Below are 24,877 nucleotides of genomic sequence, written 5' to 3' on the forward strand. Positions count from 1 at the left end.
ATCCCATAAACTGTCTTTTTTATTTTTTTAAGTTGTTTTTTTTTTTTTTTTTACATTTACTTATTTTTGAGAGAGCGCGCAGGCGTGCGCGAGTGAGACAGCGCGAGCAAGCACAAGCAGGGTGGGGAGCCACAGAATCCGAAGCAGGCTCCAGGCTCTGAGCTGGCAGCACAGAGCCCCACGTGGGGCTAAACTCACAAACTGAGATTATGACCTGAGCTGACGTTGGACACTTGACTGACTGAGAGCCACCCAGGGGCCTCTCATAAACTGTCTCCTATGCCTAGAAGGTGTGTGAAAATCATTTATCCATTATCTTATATTTTTAGGTTGAAAAATATGGTCATTGTTATCCAGGGAGTGTTTTTGCTTTCAATTTATATATCTAGAATACAATAAGCTATAAGTTAATGCCACACAAACGCGAAATTCTAAGTGTGATGTGGCTATTTCAAAAGTCTATACCCTAATAACTCATCACAGTAAACAATAATTCACTGATGTTTAAGAATTAGGAGCTTAGAAGGGGTAAAAAAAAAAAAAAAAAAGAATCCAAATTGGCGATTCAGTTAAGCAATAACAAGAACATAACGAATACCTACCCCCCATACTACTTAAAACCATGGGCCCTGAGGTCAAGGAACCTTGTGAACCCAGCTCATGACCTGTACTTTGCCTATTTACTGGATTAGCTTAAAACCACTGGCACTCAACTTTCTCAGTACACAGTCATGTCAAACTTCAATACTTCCATTAGAGAAGAATCAGAGATGTCTTAACAATGTAGAGATTACCCAAGATTTTTTTTTTCTATGAAGTTTAAAAACCATGGGCTGCAAAACAGTGTGAGGAGGCCTTAAGGAAGGAACATGGAGAGCGACTTTATTAGGCTTCTCTTCTGTGCCCACCTGTAGGCTGAAGTTATGAGACGGTCCCAGTTTCAGGACATGGTCCCAGTTTTCAGTAGAACTCTGACTGTAGATGGTTGGTTATAGTTCACTACAAAGCCAGTTAATAGCAGAGGGAGGGGAAGGGCAAGGGGGACGGAGACCCCATTCTCAAATGTCAATATTTGTGGAGGAAGGAAACGGTAGGGAGCCCACTCAGTGTGTTCCGACATCATCCCTTCCAGTGGGAAACACTAGACCTCAGATGTGTCTGCATGGCCGATTCGGAGCCTGCATAAATCAAAACTAGCATTGGGGCTTCTATAATGCAACAGGTCAGCGTGTGTGCAAACGGAGAGCCCGGATGAACTAGAAGACACCTGCTAGTCTTATTAAAGTGAGAGAGGTAGAAACCAGAAACACTTCTCCCGTGTTGTGCTGAAAAGAGCACGAACATCAGGTGACAAAGGTTCATCACAGGCCAGCGTGACAAAGGCTGATCAAAGGGCTCTCTGTTAGCTACCCTGTGTGATTCCACGGCAATCAAGGAGGGGAAAGCAGGGAGTAGAAAAAAGAAAGGGACAGAGAGAGGACCTGGATTTATCCCAGGGTTACTCTAAGAGCTCACCACCTTCTACATGATGAACGAGGCCCAATCTTCTCATTGAATGGCACTGCAACAACCAGGTAACCATCCAAACAAAATTAATTGTGACAGATCACAGATCTATACATAAAAATGAAAACAATAAAAATGGAACACGTAGAAGGCAGCAGAGAGAGTGAAGGAGGCAGATCCATAGCTGGGTAAGGCTCGGTGCTCAGGCTCGGATTTGGACAGCCTATGACCGGCACAAACCTGGTTCCCTCCTGGGTAACCGGGACTAAGCAATATGCCTGCTGCAGAAACGCTCAAAGCACTTAGTGTGGCCCATGCTCGTTAATGTTAGCTAGTATTATTATTTGCTCATAAGGCACTGTGCAGAAGGAAACTTGCCAGTCTGATCAACATGGCACAGTGAGCCAGTGTCATTGGAAGGATGTGAGCCACCAGCAGGGTGACTGAAGACAAGAAAACTATTATACAAGTATAGGTTTAACATCACTTCTTTTATAATAATATTTGACTGCAAAGGGGCCATTTTATTTTGCTACCGAAGCCTGTTTTGCAAACCCTCAGCACCAAATTAGCCCATTTTCACAATTCCTAAAACGTATATTAGCCAAAAAGTTTCACCTAAATACAGCAAACCTTTAAATTTAGCTTCCAGTTGAAAGGAAACAGAGGGACTAGAGGCACAAGTTGGGTGATAACAAGAAAGGAAGCAAACAATCCAGAATGTGGAATATTCTGCAGGACAGATAATTGGTGGGGTCTCTTTATTAAGTCTAGAAATGAAAAGATCCTTTAAATGCTAGAATAAAAGAGATTCAAGGGATATACCGACCAAAGGTGATGCTTGAGCCTGGACAGGATCCTGCTTAGGACAATCTGGGGGACATTTTGAGAAACTAGAAAGTGGGGTATATGCTAAAGACAGGACAAACTCTTATTGACCTGAAAGGGTAGCTAGTATTAACGTAAAAATATTACAAATAGCAAATTAGCATAGCTCATATAATAAAAATGCACACATGCACACATAAACATCTAGAAGGATATAATAGTAAGGAATTAACGGTACTAATTTTTGGATGATCAAATACAGTGTTTTGTTTGTTTACCTATATTCTAAGATGTACATGATTGATTTTATAATAACAATGGATCATTTTTAATTTTTAAAAGACCGGACTTTTTTTTTTTTAATGTTTATTTTTGAGAGAGAGACAAAGCACGAGCAGGGGAGGGGCAGAGAGAGAGGAAGACACAGAATCGGAAGCAGGCTCCAGGCTTTGAGCTGTCAGCACAGAGCCCGACGCAGGGCTTGAACCCACGAACCATGAGATCATAACCTGAGCCGAAGTTGGTCACTCAACCGACTGAGCCACCCAGGCACCCCTAAAAAGACCGGATTTTAAGACCAGGCATAAGGAGGTAAAGTAAAAATTCATGGGGGGAAAACAGCAGGTATGCTCGGCAGGACTGGGTCTCCCGGAGGCTGCTGATGCTGACTACCATCAAGCCATCATGTAAGTGTAGGAAAACACCCACACCTCTGTGGGGTTGGGTCCAGGAAAGAAAAGAAACATTTTATTTATTTTTTAAATATTTATTTTTTTTGAGAGAGTGTGTGCTCAGGCGGGGGAGGGACAGAGACAGAAAGAGAGGGAGGGAGGAAGAGAGAATTCCAAGCAGACTCTCCCACTGCCAGCGCAAAGCCCGACTCGGGACTCCATCCCATGAATCTTGAGATCACGACCTGAGCCGAAATCAAGAGTCAGATGCTTAACTGACTGACCTGGGCACCCAGGCGACCCAGGAAGAAACATTTTAAAAATAGTGTGGTCAATTGTGCCCACCATGCCACTGAGTGCATGTATATCCCCTGTGGGTTTCTCCACATGAGGCCCACAGACTCTTATAGAAGATCCATACACCCTGAGGTCAGCACTCAAAATTTGTGGCAGAATAGCGAGGAATCCATCTAAAGATGAGAACCATTGCCCTCAAATGTTAGCCATGTAGCTTTTTATTTTTTATTTTTGTTATTTAAAAAAACATTTTAGGGGCGCCTGGGTGGCGCAGTCGGTTAAGCGTCTGACTTCAGCCAGGTCACGATCTCACGGTCCATGAGTTCAAGCCCCGCGTCAGGCTCTGGGCTGATGGCTCAGAGCCTGGAGCCTGTTTCCGATTCTGTCTCCCTCTCTCTCTCTGCCCCTCCCCCGTTCATGCTCTGTCTCTCTCTGTCCCAAAAATATATAAACGTTGAAAAAAAAAATTAAAAAAAAAAAAATTTAAAAAAATGTTTTATTCATTCTTGAGAGAGAGAGACAGAGCATGAGTAGGGGAGGGGAGGGGAAGAGAGAGAGAGAGAGACATAGAATCTGAAGCAGGCTCCAGGCTCTGAGCTGTCAGCACAGAGCCCGACACAGGGCTCGAACTCACCAACCGCAAGATCATGACCTGAGCCAAAGTAGGACGCTTAACTGACTGAGCCACCCAGGCACCCCAGCCATGTTGCTTTTTAACAGTGGGTCCTGGAAAATGCTTTTTCAATTCCAAAAGATCTGAGAAAGGAAGAAGGCTGAGTAAGGTGGTTGGACCCTCTACTCACACAGACTCCTCAGCTCCTGTGTGAAGCCATCCCTGTCCCCAGCTCCTGATGCACCAGGAGGGGATAAGGCACAAGATCTCACCTTCAGGACAAGTTCCTCAGTGGCCCACACTGCCCTGACACTGCTACCAGCCGGGACATGTGGGGGCTAACAGGGCCTCAGGTCCCTGCCCCCAAACACACTGGGCCCTTTCCCCTTCTTGGTCTCAGTCCTTAGCATTCTTCAAAGAATCAGAGTGAGTGAGTCAGAGAGCCCCGATTTGATGGGATATATTAGCAAATGCCAGAAATTTGGGAAAGTGCATGTTAGGAATAAGCAAATTCGGAGGCAAGTGAGGGAAAGGACTCTGGCTTCTCTTTGAAAGCTTCAGCTCAGAGGACTATTTCTGAGCAGCACGCTGCAACCTCTGAAGTCCCAAGAATTCAATAAAGAAACTACTGAACCTCATGAATGCTGTATGTCTCTTACTAAAAACAGATTCCATGGGATCTTGATCAGTAGACCAGATGACAAGAGGGAAGTCTGGGCTGGGGTCTGCAGTGAACAGTTGTTTTATTACAGTATCGGTCAGATTCCCGGTGACATTGAGTCTTTGACAGGCACAGCCCGATCACTCAGAAGAGTCATGAGGGGACTGACCTTCCATCTACTCACAAATCGGGTCCAAAGGCCAACCCCTTCCTTAGAGGCAAGTATTTGTTTGCGTCTGGGCTCCAGCTGCAAAGTACCTTTTCCCAGCAGGACAGGTCGGGCAGCATGCCCGGAAAAGGGCAGGCTCTGTGTGTCAGGAGAGGTGGGTCCTGCTCCCAAGGAGCTTGGGGTCGGGGCGGGGGGGGGGGGGGGGGGGCGGTTAAGCCAGGACAGGGAGCCCAGCATCTGATTAGAGCCTGCCACCCACACTACTGCAAATTCCCAAGCGTTTTAACAAGTCACTAGGTTGTACTTATTGCACTATGCGTTTACTTCGACGTTCCTTAAAGTTAAATTATGTTTTATAGGGTGTTACCCATATTCCTATGTAAATTTTCTTGACTGTGATGACTGGGAACTATCTTTCCCCTCCACTTGACTGGCCGAGCGTGTGGGAGCCTGGTGAACAGAAAATACTGCAGTTGCCATGTTCTTAAAATAGTCTGAGGAAGGGAGGGAAGAAATGGAGATGAGCACCCTCAAATGCCTGGCAGGAATGACTGGCAAGTAGGGGTAATTGCAAAACAAAATAAATGACATGACATCAAACAAAACCAAAAGTAGAGTTTATCCCTGATAAGTTGGAGAAGAAGCAATGCATGATTATAAAATTTAAGAGCATTTGTTGAATGAGAGAACCCTAAGCTTGATGATCTAAACTTCAGGATTGAAAACACTGAGTAGAAGATTAAGAGAAGGTGACAAAAGCTTCCAGAAAAATAGATATTAGGAATTTAGATTAGCTATTTGGGGTCTTCTGATTGTTTTGAGTTCAAATAGAATACAGCTCCTTAGCTCATCACCTTGCTGCCCATCGGGAGGCGGGAGAAGTCACCCCACGAAGGGTCTCAGGGACCCAGCTGGCAGTGCAGAACTTGGACTCTGCTATTCTTCCAGTCCCAGCACAGAGCTGACTCCAGGTACCCTCCCAGGGCACTGGTGGTGGTGGCTGTCGGACCCTGGTTCCTTATGTTCTCTCAGAAGGCCTTGTGGCAAGACCTTTCCAGACTCGTTGGTATAATTTATGTTGCTTCCTTAGCATTTACATGGAACTCAAGAGACCCGAGGGAAGCTCCTCCGGCAACTTTCCAGATATTTGAGCCACATACGTACCTCATCTCCATGCATGTTGGCCACGTATTTGAACTCTGGAATCCCAATTCTATGCTCCTTTGGGAAGCGCCCCACAACAAGAACCCACAGGTTTCTGCCTTTACAGGGAAGAGAAAGGTAGAAAAATAAGTTGTGTTTGAAAATGACAAATGAACTCTGGGAGAATGAGAAGACAGCAAACTGCGGCTTCTCCCACCTGACTCACGTCTCGTGATGCCCAGAGCACATAGGACTGACACCTCCGTGCTTAAAATGCTTAGTTCCCTACCAGCCCAGATCCCTTCAATTTAGCACAGATATTTAACTTCTTGTTTTAGAACGCGATTTTTTAAAAATCGAAAACTGATTAGGTTACATAGGTCGTATTTTTCCAAAACGTTTATACGCTTTGCTCTGAGTCCCTAGTGCTTTTCAGAAAGGATCTTGCTAATTTTCATAATTATACAAACTTAAATTACAGTCAATGGCTGACTGGGAGGGTGCCTTAATTCTCAGTACAAGTGAAAAAAGCAACAAGCAATAAAACGTGGAACTCAGAAAGGAGATTGTACGTATGTATGTACGTATGTATTTATTTACTTATTTGGGGGATATTGTTTTTAAAGTAAGAAATCTTGAATCTGGTATTCAAACCCTGATGTAACACAGCTCCTTGGCAAGGAGGCCCTTTATGTGCTTGAGTCTTGCCAAGTAAACTGGGAACAACAATGTATCCTAATGATGCCTCAAGGAAAACTTCTAAGTCCTAACCCTGCCTGAGGAGCTGGATTCCAGCAAGGAAGGGCAGAGATTAAAGATCAATGAGGATCTGCTCCGTGCAGACATCACGGCTGGGACCCCGGTACGCACTATCTCAGTAATCCCTTATCGTGACCCACTGAGACGGATCGTGAACCAAACTTTACAAGTGAGAAAACTGATCTTCCAAACATTAAAGTAAGCTGCTTCTGATCACACAGCCAGTGAGAAGCTGTGATTTGAGCCCCAGAGCCAAGACCTGACCTATTGGACTTCAATTCCAGTGAGCCTTCTAATAATGAAAACTGCCCGTCTCCCTGGAGGCTTGGTTTCCTAATCAGTAAAATGAAGAGGTCTCTTTCAGTCATCATGATAACTGATGATGAGATGATGAAGAGATGACTAAAATCATCTCTTTTAGTCATCAGGCTCTTTTAAATACAAAGACTTTAAAATTAGAAATTGAGGAGTATATTCGAAAGCTATCACATAGACACAAAGTTCAAATGCCCGTGATACCTGAGCCTTCTGTAGAATTCACGAGCCCAGAGAAGGAATTTAACAGCAGCTCCTAGGCTACTGTGAAGGTTTCTGTGGAATTTCAGATCTAGTCCCTTAAATCAGGGGTCCCATAGGCTGAGGAACACTCCGTTGGCATGAGGAATCCAGGGAGAAACAGATACTCGGCCTGTCTTTTCCAGCATTCATAATTTATTATAACAATTTTGTAAGGAAATTTTTCATGCCAGAATGATGCTTTAAATTCAGTAACTGCAGGATTTCTCAGAAAACACCCACAAAATGCCATGTATCTGACTGATGCCACCTGTTTAGTGCAGAATCCTCATTCATTCATACATTCATTCATTTAGTAGTACTGTATCCAGCCATTTCGGCAGGTGAACAGACGGTACAGGTAAGTTATACTCTCGACACCCAGTGAATTTCTGATCTAAGTGGAGACTAGTGATGCGCAAACACATCATTACACTAGACCGTAATGCATATGGCCACAGAAGTGTATGTAGGTACCGTTGTGCCTGTAGAATAAAAGGAATGGTTAATTTTCCCCAAGGAGGGGATCATGAAAAACTTTACAGATCTAGGGGTTTATAGATGACTTCTGAACAGGGTTTTGAAGAATGATTCCAAGTTTGCCATGTGGCAAGTATAAGCCATCCAGTGATTTCTCATCAGAACCATTTCATTAACCTCAGAAGCTTCTATTCCCCGGTATGAATTCTTAAGGCATCTGGAGTTTCACTTCTACAAAGTTAATATTTTCATGTGAGTAAGGAAAAACTTTCTGAGTGAGCTAGTAACCCTGGTTCTTGAGGGTTCCTTCTGGAGAATTCTTTTCCCTGGCTATTAATGCCTTTAAAGATAGAATAATCAGATTTGTACAGAATATGACCTAGTCCCCTCCTAGGCAAGGGGGAAAATTCAATAATCTCAACCTAATATTTACCAATTGTGATAACACTATCACAACCGATTTGCAACAGCTGGCTTGTTACGTAAGGCTAGGGAAAGACAACAAAACCAGACTTGACATGGATAGCCAATACTAATTGGCTTAAGGAAGGACAGAAATCAAACCAATAAAAACCTAAGTGAACAAATACTTTGTGGGTAACTCAATCTCCATTTTAGCATGAATGGCTCCTAAGTGAACTGCAAGATGAGAAATTTACCTCGAATAACCTCAGTGGCACCACGTTTGAGAATGAAAACCAACCAATGATCCTGGAAGATATTCATGCAATGCTTTTGGAATGACAAGCTTCTTGAAGGGTTTTAACCCCCTCTCCACAAGCACTGGCCACCTCTGGCTTAGACCAGAGTAAATGGACAGAGAACAAACTTTACTTTTCACAGTATGACTGCCAAGACAAGGGTAATTTAAACAAGATTTTTTTTTTCTTATCGAGGTTGGAAAGGCTACCCTATTCCCCCAAATTCTTTCTAATGCCAGATGTGAAGAGTTCTGAAATGCTTGGTGCCTTTCTCCTCACTACAGAGTAAGCGAAACTTGGATTTCAACTATTTCATGATCTATATTATATTCAGGAACTGGGAGCTTGACACAAATCCCGGGGGTGTGACATATGTGTCTCACTGGGTTTGCTTGGAAGATCAGGAAAAGTTTTACAATTTAGAAGGATTCACAAAGATCCAAAGACAAGAAAACAGATAATAAATGCCAAGAAGTACTTCAGGTGTTCAGGGGAAAGCAGAAGTTTGGAAAGCTAAGTACAGCTTCAACAGGTAGAGATGGGAGGAGTGTCATACCCACATCAGAATCACGTGGATCCTTGTAAAAATGCCAACCCCTGAGCCCCATCTGCTAAATCAAACTCTAGGGGTAAAGCCCCAAATCTGCATTTAACAGGCTCCCTTGGTGATTCTGAGGCCCATTAAAATGTGAAAGCTTGTTGAGACTGAGATAGTGAATGTCCAGATAGATCTGGAAGCCACCTGATCTTTAGGTAAAACCATTTCATTTTACATATAATCATGAACATGCTTCTATGTTAACAAATATACTCCTTTTTAAATGGCTGCTTAATATCTTACCATATGAATACATTACCATTTATTCAACCAATACTCTTTTGTTAGATGTTCAAAATTAAGTTTTAAAAAAAAAATTTAATGTTTATTTTTGAGAGAGAGAGAGAAAGAGAGAGACAGAGCACAAGCAGGGGAGGGGCAGAGAGTGAGGGAGACACAGAATCCAAAGCAGGCTCCAGGCTCTGAGCTGTCAGCACAGAGCCTGATGTGGGGCTTGAACCCACAAACTGCGAGATCATGACCTGAGCCGGTCAGACGCTTAACTGATTGAGCCACTTCAGTAAGTATTTTTATGTAAATCCACTAAAATTACATACAGAATTTATAACAAAACTATTTTATCACGTGAAAGAAATAAGAATACAAAATTATATAAACTACAAACATGTAAAACAGATTTTTATTTAAAAAGTACCATGGAGGGGCACCTGGATGGCTCAGTCGGTGGAGTGTCTGACTCTAGATTTCAGCTCAGGTCAGGATCCCAGGGTTGTGGGATTGAGCCCCAGGTCAGGCTCCAAGCTATGCATGGAGCCTACTTGGGATTCCCTTTCTCACTCCCTCTGCCCCTCCCCCCACCTTGCTCATGTGGTACACTCTCCAAAAAAAAAAAAAAAAAGGTACCATGGAAGGAAATAGCTCCATAGCATATAAAGCCTTAAAAAAAAAAAAAGCCTTAAATTAACATATGAATCGACAAGAGTTGACAATGGCACACCATGAGTGATAAGGGTTTGAGTGATAGGGTGATGAAATCAAATAATTTTTTTCTCCTATGCATCAGACCCCCTAAGCACTTTGTTACCCGAACTTCACAACACTTTCATGTGGTGGGTGGTACTACAACTTACTGTTAAGGAAACTGATTCAAGTGGCAGGGTTCTAACCCAGGTCTGATTCCAAAATCTGTATTCCTCTGAGGACTCCAGGCTGCCTTAATCTCCCTGAAAGTTCTAGATAGGCCAGAGCCAACCTCCCCCACGGGAAATATTCCCAGGCAATTCTTTCAATGTTGTGTTCCTATGGTTTACACCTGGGGCAAGACCCAGGCTGCCACCTGGGATGACCAACTGAGCCAAGATAAGACACCCGATTTGAAGGCTATCCTGTCTGACTCTGCTCAGAGCTTCTCAGTGGAACGTGCCCAGAGAGAAGCAGACTCTGCCTGGGTGGCCTGGCCACTGGAGCAGAGTGGCTGTAATGATGAGCCACATTCCGGTTTTTCATGAGGCTTGTTTGTATGTACTGTATGATCCACGTAGCTCTGGTATCCAGAGGGATGAATCAGCTGCTGGTTTCCCAGACTCTGCATTGCTCTGTGTATCCCTACAATTACCCTCTGAACCCAAGTCAGAGCTTGAGGGAGCTTGCCTGATAGAATGTCCGCATACAGAAGTGGGAATAACAGCTCAGTGGGCAAGGCTGTTGTAAGGCTGATGAATTCCTTCCTCCTTCCCTAAGTATGAGTCAAAGATCTGACACCAAACCTTCCATTTCACTTGTGCACCTTCCCACTACCTGCACACACACACAGCTTGACACACAGCTACGAAGCCCTGCATTCGATAATGGACAAGGTGAAAACAGCACGTTACTTAAATCAAGTTGAACATTTGGCCTCCAAAGCCCACATGTCCTCTGACTTCGAAGTAGAGGAAAAGAGGTTCCTGCTAAGTGACTCATTACGAAAACAAAACACATACAAACCAGAGCAAATAAAACAGGGACAAAAAGCATGGGCAAAAATTTCCAGACTGGCTATGCTTGCATAGTATTCATAGCTCAAAGCATTTTGTGCATATTCACTTAACACCCCCGACAACTGTAAGTGGTATCTACGAGTAGGATTAGCCTTTTACCCAGGTGGACACAATCTTAGGTAACCTCAGAAGGCCGTCATTCTCCAAGTGTGGCCGCAGGACCAGCAGCATCAGCGTCACATGGGAACTAGTTAAATATGCACTTTCTTGGGCTCCACCCCAGATATACTGAATCAGAAGCTGAGAGTGAGGACCAGTAGTCTGTGTTTTAGTAAGAAGCCAGGGGATTCTCATGCATACTGAAATTTAAGAACTTCTGTGACGGGGTGCCAGGGTGGCTCAGTCCATTAAGCGTCCAACTGTTGATTTCAGCTCAGCTCATGACCTCATGGATCATGAGATTGAGTCCTGTGTTGGGCTCCTTGATGACAGCACGGGGCCTCATTGGGATTCTCCTTCCCTCTCTTTCTCAAAATAAATAAACTTAAAAAGAAAAAAAAAAAGAACTGCTGTAACAAGAGATAGAGCTGGGTAGTCCATCCACGTGCTTTGTTCCCAGTCACTTTTCTGCACTGCTCTAGCTACCGAAAAGATGAAAAATCAAAGGCAAAAAAAGAGAATATGGAGATTCCTCAAAAGAATGAAAATAGAACTACCCTGTTATCCAGCAATTGCACTACTAGGTATTTACCCAAAGAATACAAAAATACAGATTCGAAGGGGTGCATACACCCTGATATTTGTATCAGCATTATCAGCAATAGCCGAACTATGGAGACAGCCCAGATTTCCACCAAGTGATGAACGGACAAAGAAGATGGGGTGTATTTGAGTATGTACATACACACATATACACAATAGAATATTACTCAGCCACCAAAAAGAATGAAATCTTACCATTTGCAATGACATAGATGGAGCTAGAATGTATTATGCTAAGTGAAATAAGCCAATGAGAGAAAGCCAAATACCATATGATTTCACTAACATGTGGAACTTAAGAAACAAAACAGATGAACATATGGAAGGGGGAGTGGGGGAAGAGGAGAGAGGGATACAAACTGCAAGAGACTCAATGATAGAGAACAAACTGAGGGTTGATGGAAGGAGGTGTGGGGGGATGAGCACTGGGTGTTGTATGTAAATGATGAATCACTGAATTCTATTCCTGAAACCAATATTGCACAGTATGTTAACTAAAACAAACAACAAAAAAAGACAAAATGACAAAAAGAAAAATGAAAGAAATGCAAGCTGGTGCCCCAAGCTTTCTATATGCACCATTTCTGGCGTTGAGATTTTTTTCCTTCTCCCTCCGGAGAATTGGAAACAGAAGGCAGAGGTTGAGGGTACTATGAAGATGGTTTGAGAAGTTACAGCTCCTGTTTGCTCCCTTTGGTATGCAAACCCCAAACTGGTTTGCAAACTGCTATTTAAGGATTATAGGCAAGCCTTAGAGACTTTGCCCCAAAGTGTGGAATCTGGGGTGGATATACCTCAGGGGACCTGGCTGTTAGGTGCTTTTCCTGAAATGTTTGGCTTCTAATCTACAAAGATAAGGCTTAAAAAGTAGGGAGGATGGAACAGCAACAGAAATAAACACATGGGCAAAACTCATTTGCTCTATACCTGGAACCCAAAATTCATGCACACGCCCTCCTTTATGGCAAATCAGCCAGCATTTACCGTGGCTTCTGTACTGAAGTGAGGGGTTCTGGCCAGCCACCATGAACACCCAGTCTGTTTCTGTACATGCAAAGCCAAGAACCCATACTCGAACAGATGCGATGACCCCCCCCAAGTCAGCCACTTGATCCCCACAAAGCTGATCTTGTTTATGAACAGAGGAACTTGTTGAGAAGGGGCTCAGGGGTTTGGAAAGGAATCGGGTGTCCCAGGGATCCTGCTGTTACTGTGGTAAGAGCAAGTGCTATGTTCTGCCTGGAAGCAATGATGGGGCAATTCCAAATTCTATTAAGGGCCATGGGTCCTGTGGCTCAGGTTAATAGGGGGATGAAGGGGACACAGGAGGCATCCCAGCACTCCTAGGCAGTTTTTGGACACCAACGTCTGCTGCACCAGAGTTTCCCACTGTACAGTGATCTTGGTGTGGGGTCCCAAGTGGGGCTACCTGTTGTGAGAGCCTGGGCCCAGAGGAGGCTGTGGGACTCAGAGGTCATTAGGGCTTCTGCACGGGTGTCATACCTGCATGCTTTGGATCTAGGCACCACATCCACTGAGCACTTTTCCAACTGATACATGAGCAGTAGATCCCAATGGCCACCTTCTTTGGACCCAGTATTCCTAGTATCTTGTACACAGATGGACTAGGCCTGGATCAGGAGGTTTTCATCAGTTGAGTGTGCCAATCCTGCTGTCGGATGCTGGGCCTGTGGATGCTGGCTATCACCTAGGACTCCCTCACTTTATCAGTCTTCACCGGTGTCTTGTCATCCTCCCCATCTCATCCCCCTGATGTACGAATACTACCACACTGCCCCGGATAGCTTGATCATTCTCCAATCCTGTGTATCTTTTTCCATGCATTTTTCATTAAGATTGAAAATTGAATCATTTACTTGCATAATGTCTGTCTCAACTAGAATGCAACATACAAGTGCACTCCCTGTGTGTTTACTATTTTGTTTGGTTTGCCTGTTTTGTTCACTGCTCTATTCGTAGCAAACAGTGCCTGGTGCATAGCAGGTGTTCAATAAATATCTTACCGCAGCATTTCACACGATATTGGTGCCTCTCCAGGACTACTTTTTTTTAGTAAATACTGGCACATCAGATCCAAATTCCTCCCCCAGGCTTTCAGGGTCTTCCGTCACCCACCCTGCACTCATATTTCTCACTATCTGCTCACAGATGCTCCTCGTGGGATCAGGCTCCTTTCCCTACCCTAGGTTCAGCCTCATCTTTACTTCTGTCAACTTTGACCTAAAATGCATCCCTGGATTTTCAGCCTTTACAAATCCTATGCATTCCACAAAAACCTAATTCTAAGAAGTTTCCCCAGATTACTTTGATCCACCCTGATTTCCCCTTTACAATATTTCTATAACATGACACTACAAGGAGCACCTAGGAGGCTCAGTCCATTAAGTGTCCAACTCCTGATTTCAGCTTAGGTCATGATCTCACCGTTCATGGGTTTGAGCCCCACGTCAGGCTCTGCGCTGACAGCATGGAGCCTGCTTGGGATTCTCTATCTCTGCCCCTCCCCTCCTCATGCTCCCATTCTCTCTCAAAATAAATAAATAGACTTTAAAAAAATGACACTACATGCTTTGGCACTGAAAAATATTCTGCTCAATTGTAGGTTAACAAAACAAAATTCTCCCTTTCAGTTAGTTTTCTAAGGGTTTCACATGGAAGAGTTTTGTTTTCTTAACAATGCTGTCAGCATTGAGCAGTTAGAGCCTTCTTCTCCTCTATTGTGTCTACTACGGTAAATCATGGCAATCCACCAGTATTAAGGTCACTTTTTAGCAGAGGCCTCTGTATTACTCTTGGCCCAACATTCAGTGCCTTGTTGAACTCAGGTGTGGTCACATGACTTGTTCTGGCCAATGAAATGTGAGTAGAAAAGACACGTGTTATTTCTGGGAAAAAGCTGTTAGAGCCAAGGAATGGTTTGCTACATCATTTCCCTCCATCACAAGACAGGCAATATTTTGATAGAGGCTGCTGTCAGCTTAGGTCCTGGAGGGAAGACAACAAGGAACCAAGTCCCAACTGATTGATGAAAAACATGTGAGTGAGATACAAACCTGTATTTTGCTGTTATAACCCACTGAGATTTGGGGTTTAAAAAATTTCTGTAGTAGAGTTTAGCCTCTCCTCTGATATACCCTCTGTGACCTACCCACCCAAAATGATATTTCCCTCCACTGAATGTTCATCATTCTTAGTGCTGAAAAACAGTGGTTTTGTTTTTTTCCAGACAGGGGCTCCCAGAACCCTAAGATTCTGTGGTGGTGACCCAGAGGTGAAGAAAGTTTAAAAACTTTGTTTTTTTTAAAATTAAGTTTATTTTTATTTATTTTGAGAGAGAGATCAAGTAAGGGCGGGGCAGAGAGACAGGGAGAGAGAATCCTAAGCAGGGCTTGAACTCAGGAACCGTGAGATCATGACCTGAGTCAAAACCAAGAGTTGGACACTTAACCAACTGAGTCACCCAGGCATCCCTAAAAATATTGCTTTAACACTACATGTGCCACTACATGGCACAAAATATACATAAACCTCTGTTAATAATGTTCTTCTGTGTATTTTCTCAATCCAAATTATCTACCAAACATGTTCTACAGTTTTGTTTTTATAGCACAGAAGGTGTCCTACACATTCATGGTAGCTATTGATCGACAGTGGACAGCCAATAAATCACTATTAAAATGCACTGAAAACATTGTAATAAAAAATAATACCATAGTAAGACATCACTAGCAAAGCCTGTCTCTTGGAATTTTCCCCCTGGATCGTCTCATTATAACTGCTAGCTCAAATAGCATTTACAGGTGGACAGACGTGATTCCAGAGCTGAAATAATGCTTTGAATTCTAGAAGTGCCAAGCTGGACGTGAATCGAGAAAAATGGACAACAAAGGACCTAAATACTTGTTGTGTGGAAGGGAAGTGGGGCAGTGTTAAGCAAGGTGAACAGAGGAGGCCCTTTAAGGATGCACTAAAACACAGGCATAGGCAAAGTGGTAGCCCGGTAACCCGCTGGAACACAAGCCTACCTGACATCGGGAGCCAGGAACCGGCCAGCACAGGCTCTGCTCACCCTCGGCTGAGAGACCAGGCAAGGGCAGCAGCCGGCACCACAGCCAGCAACTGCTGCCTTGATGGACTGAGTGCTTCCTGAGGCGACCAGACTCCTTTGTAAATCCTCATATGAACTTGACAAAAATCAGGTACAGCTTCACTGTGAAAGCTACGATCCTATACAAAGGCTTTTTAGCCTTTAGTTTTCCCATTTATTCATTCAGTGAATAGGTACCAAATGCAAGACTGAGTCTGGCATTTAGTTAGCTGAAACAACCATACATCACTAACTGATTATATACTGGCCTGAAAAACACTGATTTTCTATTTTTTTCTTTCTTTTTTCTTTTTAAATATTCTGGGAGGTCATATTTTATTTTTTATTTTTAAAAGTAATCTCTATATCCAATGTGGTCCTTGAACTCAGGACCCAGAGATGAAGGGTAGCATGCTCTACTGACTGAGCCAATGAGGCACCCCTGACTTTCTATTTCTGACATCACCTTCATCATTTGAAAAAACAAAGTCTAGGGGCACCTGGGTGGCTCAGTCAGTTAAGTGTCCAACTTCGGCTCAGGTCATGATCTCACGGTTCGTGGGTTCGAGTCCAATGTCGGGCTCCGTGCTGATAGCTCAGAGACTGGAGATTGCTTCAGATCGCTCTCTCTGCCCTCCCCAGCCTGCACTCTGTTGCTCTCTTTCTCAAAAAAAATTAAAAAAGAAAAAGAAAAGACAAAGGCCAAATAAGCATAATGTCTTATAAACTTTCCATTATTTGGGGGGTTAAGCAAACGTGAATCGAATCCCATGGCTCCACTGCTTGTCCTGTAATAGTTTGCCATGGCATCAAGATAGAACCCAAGCCCTCAGCATGGCACACCAGACCTCACGGTCTGTCCACTTTCGGCCTTGAGCCCCCACCATAATCCCAGACACCAGGCTCTAGCCATTTTTTTTTTCTTTTTAATGTTTATTTTTGAGAGAGAGCGAGAGAGAGAGGGAGCGAAAGCGAGCACACTCGAGCAGGGGAGGGGCAGAGAGAGAGAGAGGGAGACACAGAATCTGAAGCAGGCACCAGGCTCTGAGCTGTCAGCATAGAGCCCGACATGGGGCTCAAACTCACAAACTGTGAGATCATGACCTGAGCTGAAGTCGGAAGCTTAACCAACTGGGCCACCCAAGTGCCCCTCTAGCCATTCTTAATGGTGTGTAGTTCCAAACCATCTGCCTCAGCACCTTCAATGCATGGTTAGTCCTCTGTTTACCTGATCAAAGTGGCCAACTTCTACTGGCCTTTTTAAGGCTCAACCAAAAGCCTCTTCCATCCAACACCTTTCTTACCCTTCTCCTCCGTTGGTCCCATCCCTTGCCAGCCTGAGTTACTCTCCCCTTTGAGCATTCATAGTACTTCTGCAGCCCCTCTCCTAACACTGTTGAAACCACAGGTTTTCCTACAAGCAAGGGACTGTGTATCTTTGTGCTTGCAGAATCCATCATAGTGTGTGGCCCATACATAGTATATGATCAATATAGGATTGTCGAATGCATGGATGACTGGATAAATTAACAGCTCAGGAAGTCCAGTTGGAGCAGGGGTCACCCTTGATCCAGAGACTAGATGCAACTGTTTTCCAGTATTATGGAAAAGTCAGCTAGTCTACCATTTGGGTAGGATCTGCAAAGGATCTGATTTTCTAGATGGCTAATCTAGAGTAGATGGACCCTCTTGGAGTACTGCTATGTGAGAACGCAGAAATCCAAACCCAGTATCTGGCTTTGAGTTAGACTCTTCCAACATTATGGGGAGATGGGATTTCATTTGCTTCCACATTTGTCTCCATGCACGGTACTAATGTTTTGAAATGATTCCTGGGAATGTAGATGTTTGGTTCCATTTTATTTCTTCCTGAACAGGTAAATTTTGGGGGGGGGGGCGGGTTGGGGATTTCAATTTCTAAATCAAGGATTCTTCTGATTGCTCAGAGACCCTTTGTTAATTAAAAAAAAGGAAAGGAAACATTTGAAGATGTGTCAAGTTGGGATAAGTTCTCTTTTCTTCTTTTTTGATTTCAACACTAGTCACGACTCTAAGAGAAGCAGTGAGGCTGGTCTCATTAATCACTAACCAGCAACCCCAACAAGATCGGAGGAAATTCCTCTGCCTTTCTCCTCTGACAAGGCTACCTTCTCTGGTCTTCCCATTCTATTCCAGGTCAGAGGCTGATGAATCTGTTCCCTTTCTTTTAAATGTTTTTATTTTTAAGCTGTAAATGATAAGTTTTACAAAATTGAGTTTTAAGAACTAGCCATCATTCCCAACCACCATCATCTCCCTATGAGCCTTTCTAGTCTTTTTTTTTTTTTTCATATAGAGACAGGAAACTTGTTTTTAAATCCCCCAAGTGAAAACCTCTAGAGGCCTCATACTATAAAAAGCTGAGAACTTCCCTTTATGGTCCCTTGGGAGAATAGTCAAACATAATCAGATCATCCTTTTGAAGAGTTCAGCAATCATAGTAACCAAGTTGAGTATTACCTTAAAATGCAAACAAGTACTTAAAGAGATTTTTAAAATCTTATTTTAAAAGATGAAATAATTACAGCTACCACTATATATTTATTATCCGTTTGAGAGTTCTCTTTCATGGTCTGTCAGGGGCATTCTCTCGTTCAGTATTGATGTTCCAGTTCTTTCTCCCCAGCTGCTTTTATTTCTTACGAGTTTCCTGTAGGTGTCAGAGAGTTGTGATTTATGATGAGGTCAATTCACATGCATTTGGCCCAGAAAAAGACAGTTGGCTGAGGGCTGGCTTAACTTTATTGCCTATTTATCGTTACCATAAGAACTCATCTTTTAGTGGCAAGGAATAAGGGCAACTGACTTACTAGTTTCCTCATAAACTACTTTGGAGGACAGAACCATTTCTTTCCATCAGCCTGCTCCCTGAGATTGTGCCCTAAAAGTCTTTCTTTCATTTGAAAGTCAAGTGGGCCAGAGTCCAGACAGAAGGATGTGGAGCTCCTGACAGCAAGAAAAGCCCTGAAGTTGCCAGCATGGGATGGGGTCCCTCAAGGACTCGACTTGACCAAAAACCAGGACATTTGATGGATTTGCGGGATTAACAAAGGTGGACTTCTCACTAGTAACACTGTTCTGAGATTTTTATTTTTTAATGCTTATTTATTTTTGAGAGAGAGAGAAACTGAGTGTGAGCAGGGGAGGGCCAGAGAGAGAGGGAGACACAGATCTGAAGCAGGCTCCAGGCTCCCAGCCGTCAGCACAGAGCCGGACACGGGGCTTGAACTCACAAGCCATTAGATCATGACCTGAGCTGAAGTCGGACAATCAACTGAGCCACCCAGGGGCCCCTGTTTGTGAGATTAGCGCAGTGGGTTAAGCGCCTGACTTCAGCACAGGTCATGATCTCACGGCTCATGAGTTCGAGCCCTGCATCAGGCTGTCAATGTAGACCCTGTTTTGGATCCTCTGTGGCCCTCTCTCTCTGCCCCTGCCCTGCTTGCATATTCTCTCTCTCAAAAATAAATAAACATTAAAAAAAATTTAAATCTCACAAATAAATACTTTAGTAAAGACATCAAAACCAGTATTTCAGTGCTACACCATCTGCCTCAAAACAGCATCTGGGATTTCTTAAAAGATAGGCAGTATCCCTGCAGCGGCATTATGTATTGACACAGATTCTAGAATCAAATTGCAGGGTTTAGCCCCCCCACTCTGCCACTTACTAGCCGTGTGGTATGGAGCAAGTTGCTTAATCTCTCTGAGTGCATCAGTTTTGTCATCCTGGTTACAGGATTAAGGGTACTCACACTTCATGGGGCTATCTCATTTAATCCCCACAAGCTTTACAAATAGTGCCAGAAACATGGTAAGCACACATCTGCTCGAGGGCCTTGGGTGCACGGAATTGGCTCATGACAAACTATAGGCTCTAGCAGACGACGCAGCATTAGAACAATTAAAGAAAAATTTGAAATATAAAGTGTCCATAACACATGGATGGAGACCTTGTGCCAAGAGTCAGCAGAAATGTATGTTCCAGAAGATCTGCAGATCAAATCAGCTTAGATAGACCAATACATACTTAAGTTAAAAAAAAAAAAAAATTAGAAGTATGGATTCAGAAAGTAGAAGGTGCTATCTTGAGAAAACATGTCCTTCAAAATCTATTAGCAAAAAGTGCCACAAAACATTCATATCACCAGACATCCAATGAGTTTATTTTAAGTCCAAGCCCTGAATCTCACTCAGAATTCCCAGGATGAGGTGCCTGAGGGTGGTGGTGAGCCTGGAAGCTGTAAGCCCACATGGCCAGAGGGCAGGGCAGGAAACCAGTCACCTCAGCTAATCCTGCTGAACTGTTAATCATAAACAAGTCTTTCACATTTTCTTACATGGCTTATTACCAACGTGACTGAAGCCATCACACAGATTTTAACTATCTCCAGGCTAATGAGGCTGGAAACCATGTTGATTTCCACTCTCATCACTGAAACGGCATAACCCAAGAGCTTGTAGATAAGGAATTGGTTCATTAAAGAATCAGTCAATGATATAAAACTGGTTCAAAATGCGTTCAAAATGTCAACAAAAGGCAGCAGGACTGTCCCAGATTATGACACTAAAGAGATATAATACTATAATCCAATGTGTGAGCCTTGACTGGATTCTAAGAGAACATAAATTATAAAAGGCATTCTTGGAATGATTGGAGAACTTGAAAATGGAGTATATTATTCACTGAGTATTATTTTTGAGTTTAATAATGGTGTGCTGGGGTAAGGCGGGAAGAATTCATTTTTAGGTGATGCATGTTCAAGTATTTAGGGATGATGTGGCAAGCTACTGACTATTTCTAATAGTTCAGCAAAATCTACAGATAAAGCTCAGGAGAGAGACAAAGCAAATGTGGCAAAATATTAACAACTGGGGGTTCTGCATGAAGACTGTGTGAGTATTTATTTTCTGTAGGTCTGAAAAATTTCAAAATGAAAAGCTGGGGAGAGGAGAGGTTTCAAAAAGGTAAAAGTAAAAACAAAAAACAAAAAAAAACCCATGGCCTGCTCCACTGGCTTCTGCAGCTTATAAAAGTGAGACACATAGGATCAAGAAAGGTCAGAGCCGTTCACCCAAAAGGTGAGGCCATAAGGAAGGGAATGGAGGCCTGGAGGTAAGAAATTCACAGGCTGCCTCTTCCCAGAAAAAACACAGAACAATCCTACAAAAGGAGTTAGGAAATTACCATATAAACTATCTCGAATCAAGGCCTATTAGCTTATTACATCTCTGCAGGTAGTGAGAAAGAAAAATCATCTTGATGTCAATGTGAACGGTAACTAAAGGACATTTTTTCACTTTTACGACAACCAGAAAAAAAAGGCCACAAAAATATTTTTAAATCGTATGATTTATATGACCTTTGAGCCTTCTGATCATCAAGTCATTTAGCCGGCAAAGGCCAAGTGACTAACACAGGATAAAAATAAGGAATCAGTAAAGCTTGGGTGTTGGGCAGCTCAATCCTGAGTCCCATCTCTTCCTCAAGATTGGACTTTGGATCAGGGGAAAAAAGGAATGTGAGTGATTGGAATTGTTCTCTCGGCCTCCATTTGATCATCATTCCCCTCCAGGCTTCAGTTAGAACACAGCAGCAAGATTCTTAAGGAAGAGGAAGGGGAGGGTTGGCAGGGACAAGGGCAGTGGCCACTGAGAAGCAGAGTCTGAGAAAAAAGGGCCTGTCACCCAGCCCAACACAGACTCGAGAGGCCCTACTTTACCCAATGGACCTCAGTGCAGGACCATACATAAGTTTGTGGCTTTCACAGATCCTTTCAATTTATCCTTTAACAAAACTATCACAGCGTTTATTTGTTGTCAACAAACTTGAGAAACTACATAATAATCACTCAAGTGCTTTCAAAGAAGTAGTAAATGTGAGATTTATTTATATTTGTCTTTCATTTCTCACATCGCCAAGAAGAATATGAGCATACTTTAACACTACGGTTCTGGGTGGTACCTAGAACCATAAGCTGGTGCTAACTTTTGTTTTAAGATTTTATTTTAAGTAATCTCTACACTCAATGTGGGGCTCTAACTCGCGACCTCAAGATCGGGAGCCACACATTCTACAGACTGATCCCAACCAGGCATCCTAGCTGCTGCTAATTAACGTCTCTAACAAAGTAGCTTAAGTTTGCTGTCCTTGTTACAAAGTCAATACAAATATAAACATTTACTTAAAAAGAACGAGCCGGTTGCCCACTCACATCAGTGCCACAGCCCACCTTCAGAAACTGTGAACACACTTCTCAAGCTTACAAAGCAATCTGCAATGGTGTTTTCAGCAGACACTCTCACAATGGTCCCTCTGAGATGTGTTCTAGAGTGGGCTGCCTGCATAGGAATTTCTGGGCTTTTCCAGGGTTTCACAGAGAATTTGATTATTAGGATTACAAAGGAAATAGCATATTTAAATGACGTCAATCATAGAGTCTGAGGAATAACTCAAAGATTTTAAGAAATCCTATCTGCTTAAAATACCAATATTTTACATAATTTCCTAAGTGTTTTCACACACATCATCATCTTTAATCTGCAGCAGAAACCCCATGAGGTAGGGAAAGCAGGTATTCTCATTTTACAGGTGAGGGAACAGCTCAGATGGCTTGGATCTGAACTGGTTTTTTTGTTTCACTCTACGACTACTCTCTCTTCCACATGACTCTTCCAATACAAAACAGAACTTTCTGTCACCATCTTAGATGCAGTAGATATTTACCTTTCTCCAGACAAGAACTTGAGGCATCTAACTCCTACAGCCATTAGACATCTCACTCCTAAAGCATACGAAAGCTTCATCTTCCTCATCCCTCTCCCCACCCCACGAAAGGAAAGTGTGTGTGTGTGTGTGTGTGTGTGTGTGTGTGTGTGTGTGTGTGTGGTATGTATGAATAGTGCATATGTGCTATGCAGTGTGTAGGGTTTAGGTTGGTGAGTGTGGGGTGTGTTTGGTACAGGTGTGGTTTTTGTGTTGTATATGTTGTGTGATGTATATGTGTTATATGGTGTATGTGTGTTGTGTTGTATGTGTGGTGCGTGTGGTGTTTATACGAGTGGTTGGTGTATGAGTGATTGCAGTTGTATGTGTCGGCTGCATGGTGTATATGTGGTCACTGCAGTGTATGTTTTGTGTGTGGTGTATGTGAATGTGCAGTGTATATGTGATGTTGTGTGGTAGGTATTTCGTGTATGCGGTGTGTGCACTGGCATAGCATACACACCTTACAAATACCCCTTAGACATACAGCACACACACAAAACATACCACAAACACACAACACACATGCACCACATACATGACACTCATACCACACGTGGAGACACAATAAACACAACAACCACATACCTCTCATATTTGACCAGCTTATAGACAACACATATACCACACAAAGATCGTCACACACAGAACATACACGAAACACAGAAGACCGATATCACACACATACTCCATATACACCACAATACAGACCACAAATACACACACAGAACACCTATGCCACACAAAACCACAAGTACACCAGACCCTCGCCACACGTGAGACACACACATCAACTTACACCAACAGTACAGCACACACAATACATATGCACCACACACACACACCACATACTGCACACACATCACACACCCAAAAAAGCAACTCTTAAGTTACTTCTCCGATACTGACATTCCGTCAGACTCATCAATGAGAGATGCTCTCTGGAATATGATGTGTTTATTTTCTTTTGTGTCTGCAAGAGCTTTGAGAAACTACTTACCACTCAAAAATCAGTGCTATCTGGGGTATTCACCAAAAGGAAATATACTAATTCAAAAAGATATATGCATCCCTATGTTTACTGGAGCACTATTTACAATAGTTAAGATATGGAAACAACCCAAGCATTCAGTGATAGATAAAATGCATAAAGAAGCTGTGATATACACACACACACGTGCGTGCGCGTGTGCACACACACACACACACACACACACACACACACACACACACACACACACTACTTAGCCGTAAGAAAAAATGAGACCTTGCCATTTGTGACAACATATATGGACCTAGAGGGCATTAAGCTAAGTGAAATAAATCAGACGGAGAGAGAGCAATACCGTGTGATTTCACTTATGTGTGTAATCTAAAAAAACAAAACAGGTGAATAACCAACAAAAAGCAGAGACAGACCTGCAACCACAGAGAACTGATGGTCACCGTGGTGGGGGATGGGCACAATAGGTGCAGGGAAGTGGGAGGTACAGGCTTCCAGTTAGGGAATGAATAAATCACAGGGATGAAAGGCACAGCACAGGACATACGGTCAGTGGTGTCGTAACAGCGCTGTACGGGGACAGATGGTAGCTACTCTTGTGGGGAGCACAGCATACAGACCTGCTGAATCACTACCCTGTACAGCTGACACTAATGTCACATTGTGTGCCAACTGTACTTGAATTAAAAAAAAGTTTTAAACCCTCCCTGCATTCCCCCTCAAAAAACAAAGTCAACATTATCTGCAAAGTAGGCCTACATATACACAAAGAAGCCAGCATTTATTTTGGAAGTTGCTAAGTTTCTCTGGCTGTGCATACAACCGGCCAATCCTAAGTCTTTTCTTAGCTGAAGACCAGGGCTTTAGCGATGCCATCCTGGACTCGTAACTGCAGCTTTTACCCAACGTACCCTAAAGGAGCAACACTGAGTGTTCAGGCTCTGAACTGCCTGCCAGAGTAGATCCAAGATTGCAGGGGCCACCTCCACGGACTTATTTAAAGGTCAGAAAATCTCCCAGGCCCAACTCACTGGCTTTATCAAACTGTGTAATTAAGCTTACATCTCAGATCAGCTCCCACCTTAATTTTTTATTTTTTTTTTCTTTTTTCAACGTTTATTTATTTTTGGGACAGAGAGAGACAGAGCATGAATGGGGGAGGGGCAGAGAGAGAGGGAGACACAGAATCGGAAACAGGCTCCAGGCTCTGAGCCATCAGCCCAGAGCCCGACGCGGGGCTCGAACTCCCAGACCGCAAGATCGTGACCTGGCTGAAGT

At 43.2% G+C, this 24,877-nt stretch overlaps 1 protein-coding gene across 5 annotated transcripts in view; it reads right to left on the reverse strand.

Moving 5' to 3' along the window:
• CPM (carboxypeptidase M) overlaps nucleotides 1-24,877 on the reverse strand; it is an 84,860-nt gene that overhangs the window by 26,870 nt on the left and 33,113 nt on the right. For all 5 annotated transcript variants that reach the window (XM_045062057.1, XM_045062056.1, XM_023257219.2 and 2 more), the window contains exon 3: nucleotides 5,910-6,007. In XM_045062057.1, coding sequence (XP_044917992.1) covers nucleotides 5,910-6,007 — 98 coding nt within the window. The remainder of the gene's footprint in view (nucleotides 1-5,909; nucleotides 6,008-24,877) is intronic.

This window comes from Felis catus, chromosome B4, assembly GCF_018350175.1.
Source record: "Felis catus isolate Fca126 chromosome B4, F.catus_Fca126_mat1.0, whole genome shotgun sequence".
In the NCBI taxonomy this organism is placed as follows: Eukaryota; Metazoa; Chordata; class Mammalia; order Carnivora; family Felidae; genus Felis; species Felis catus.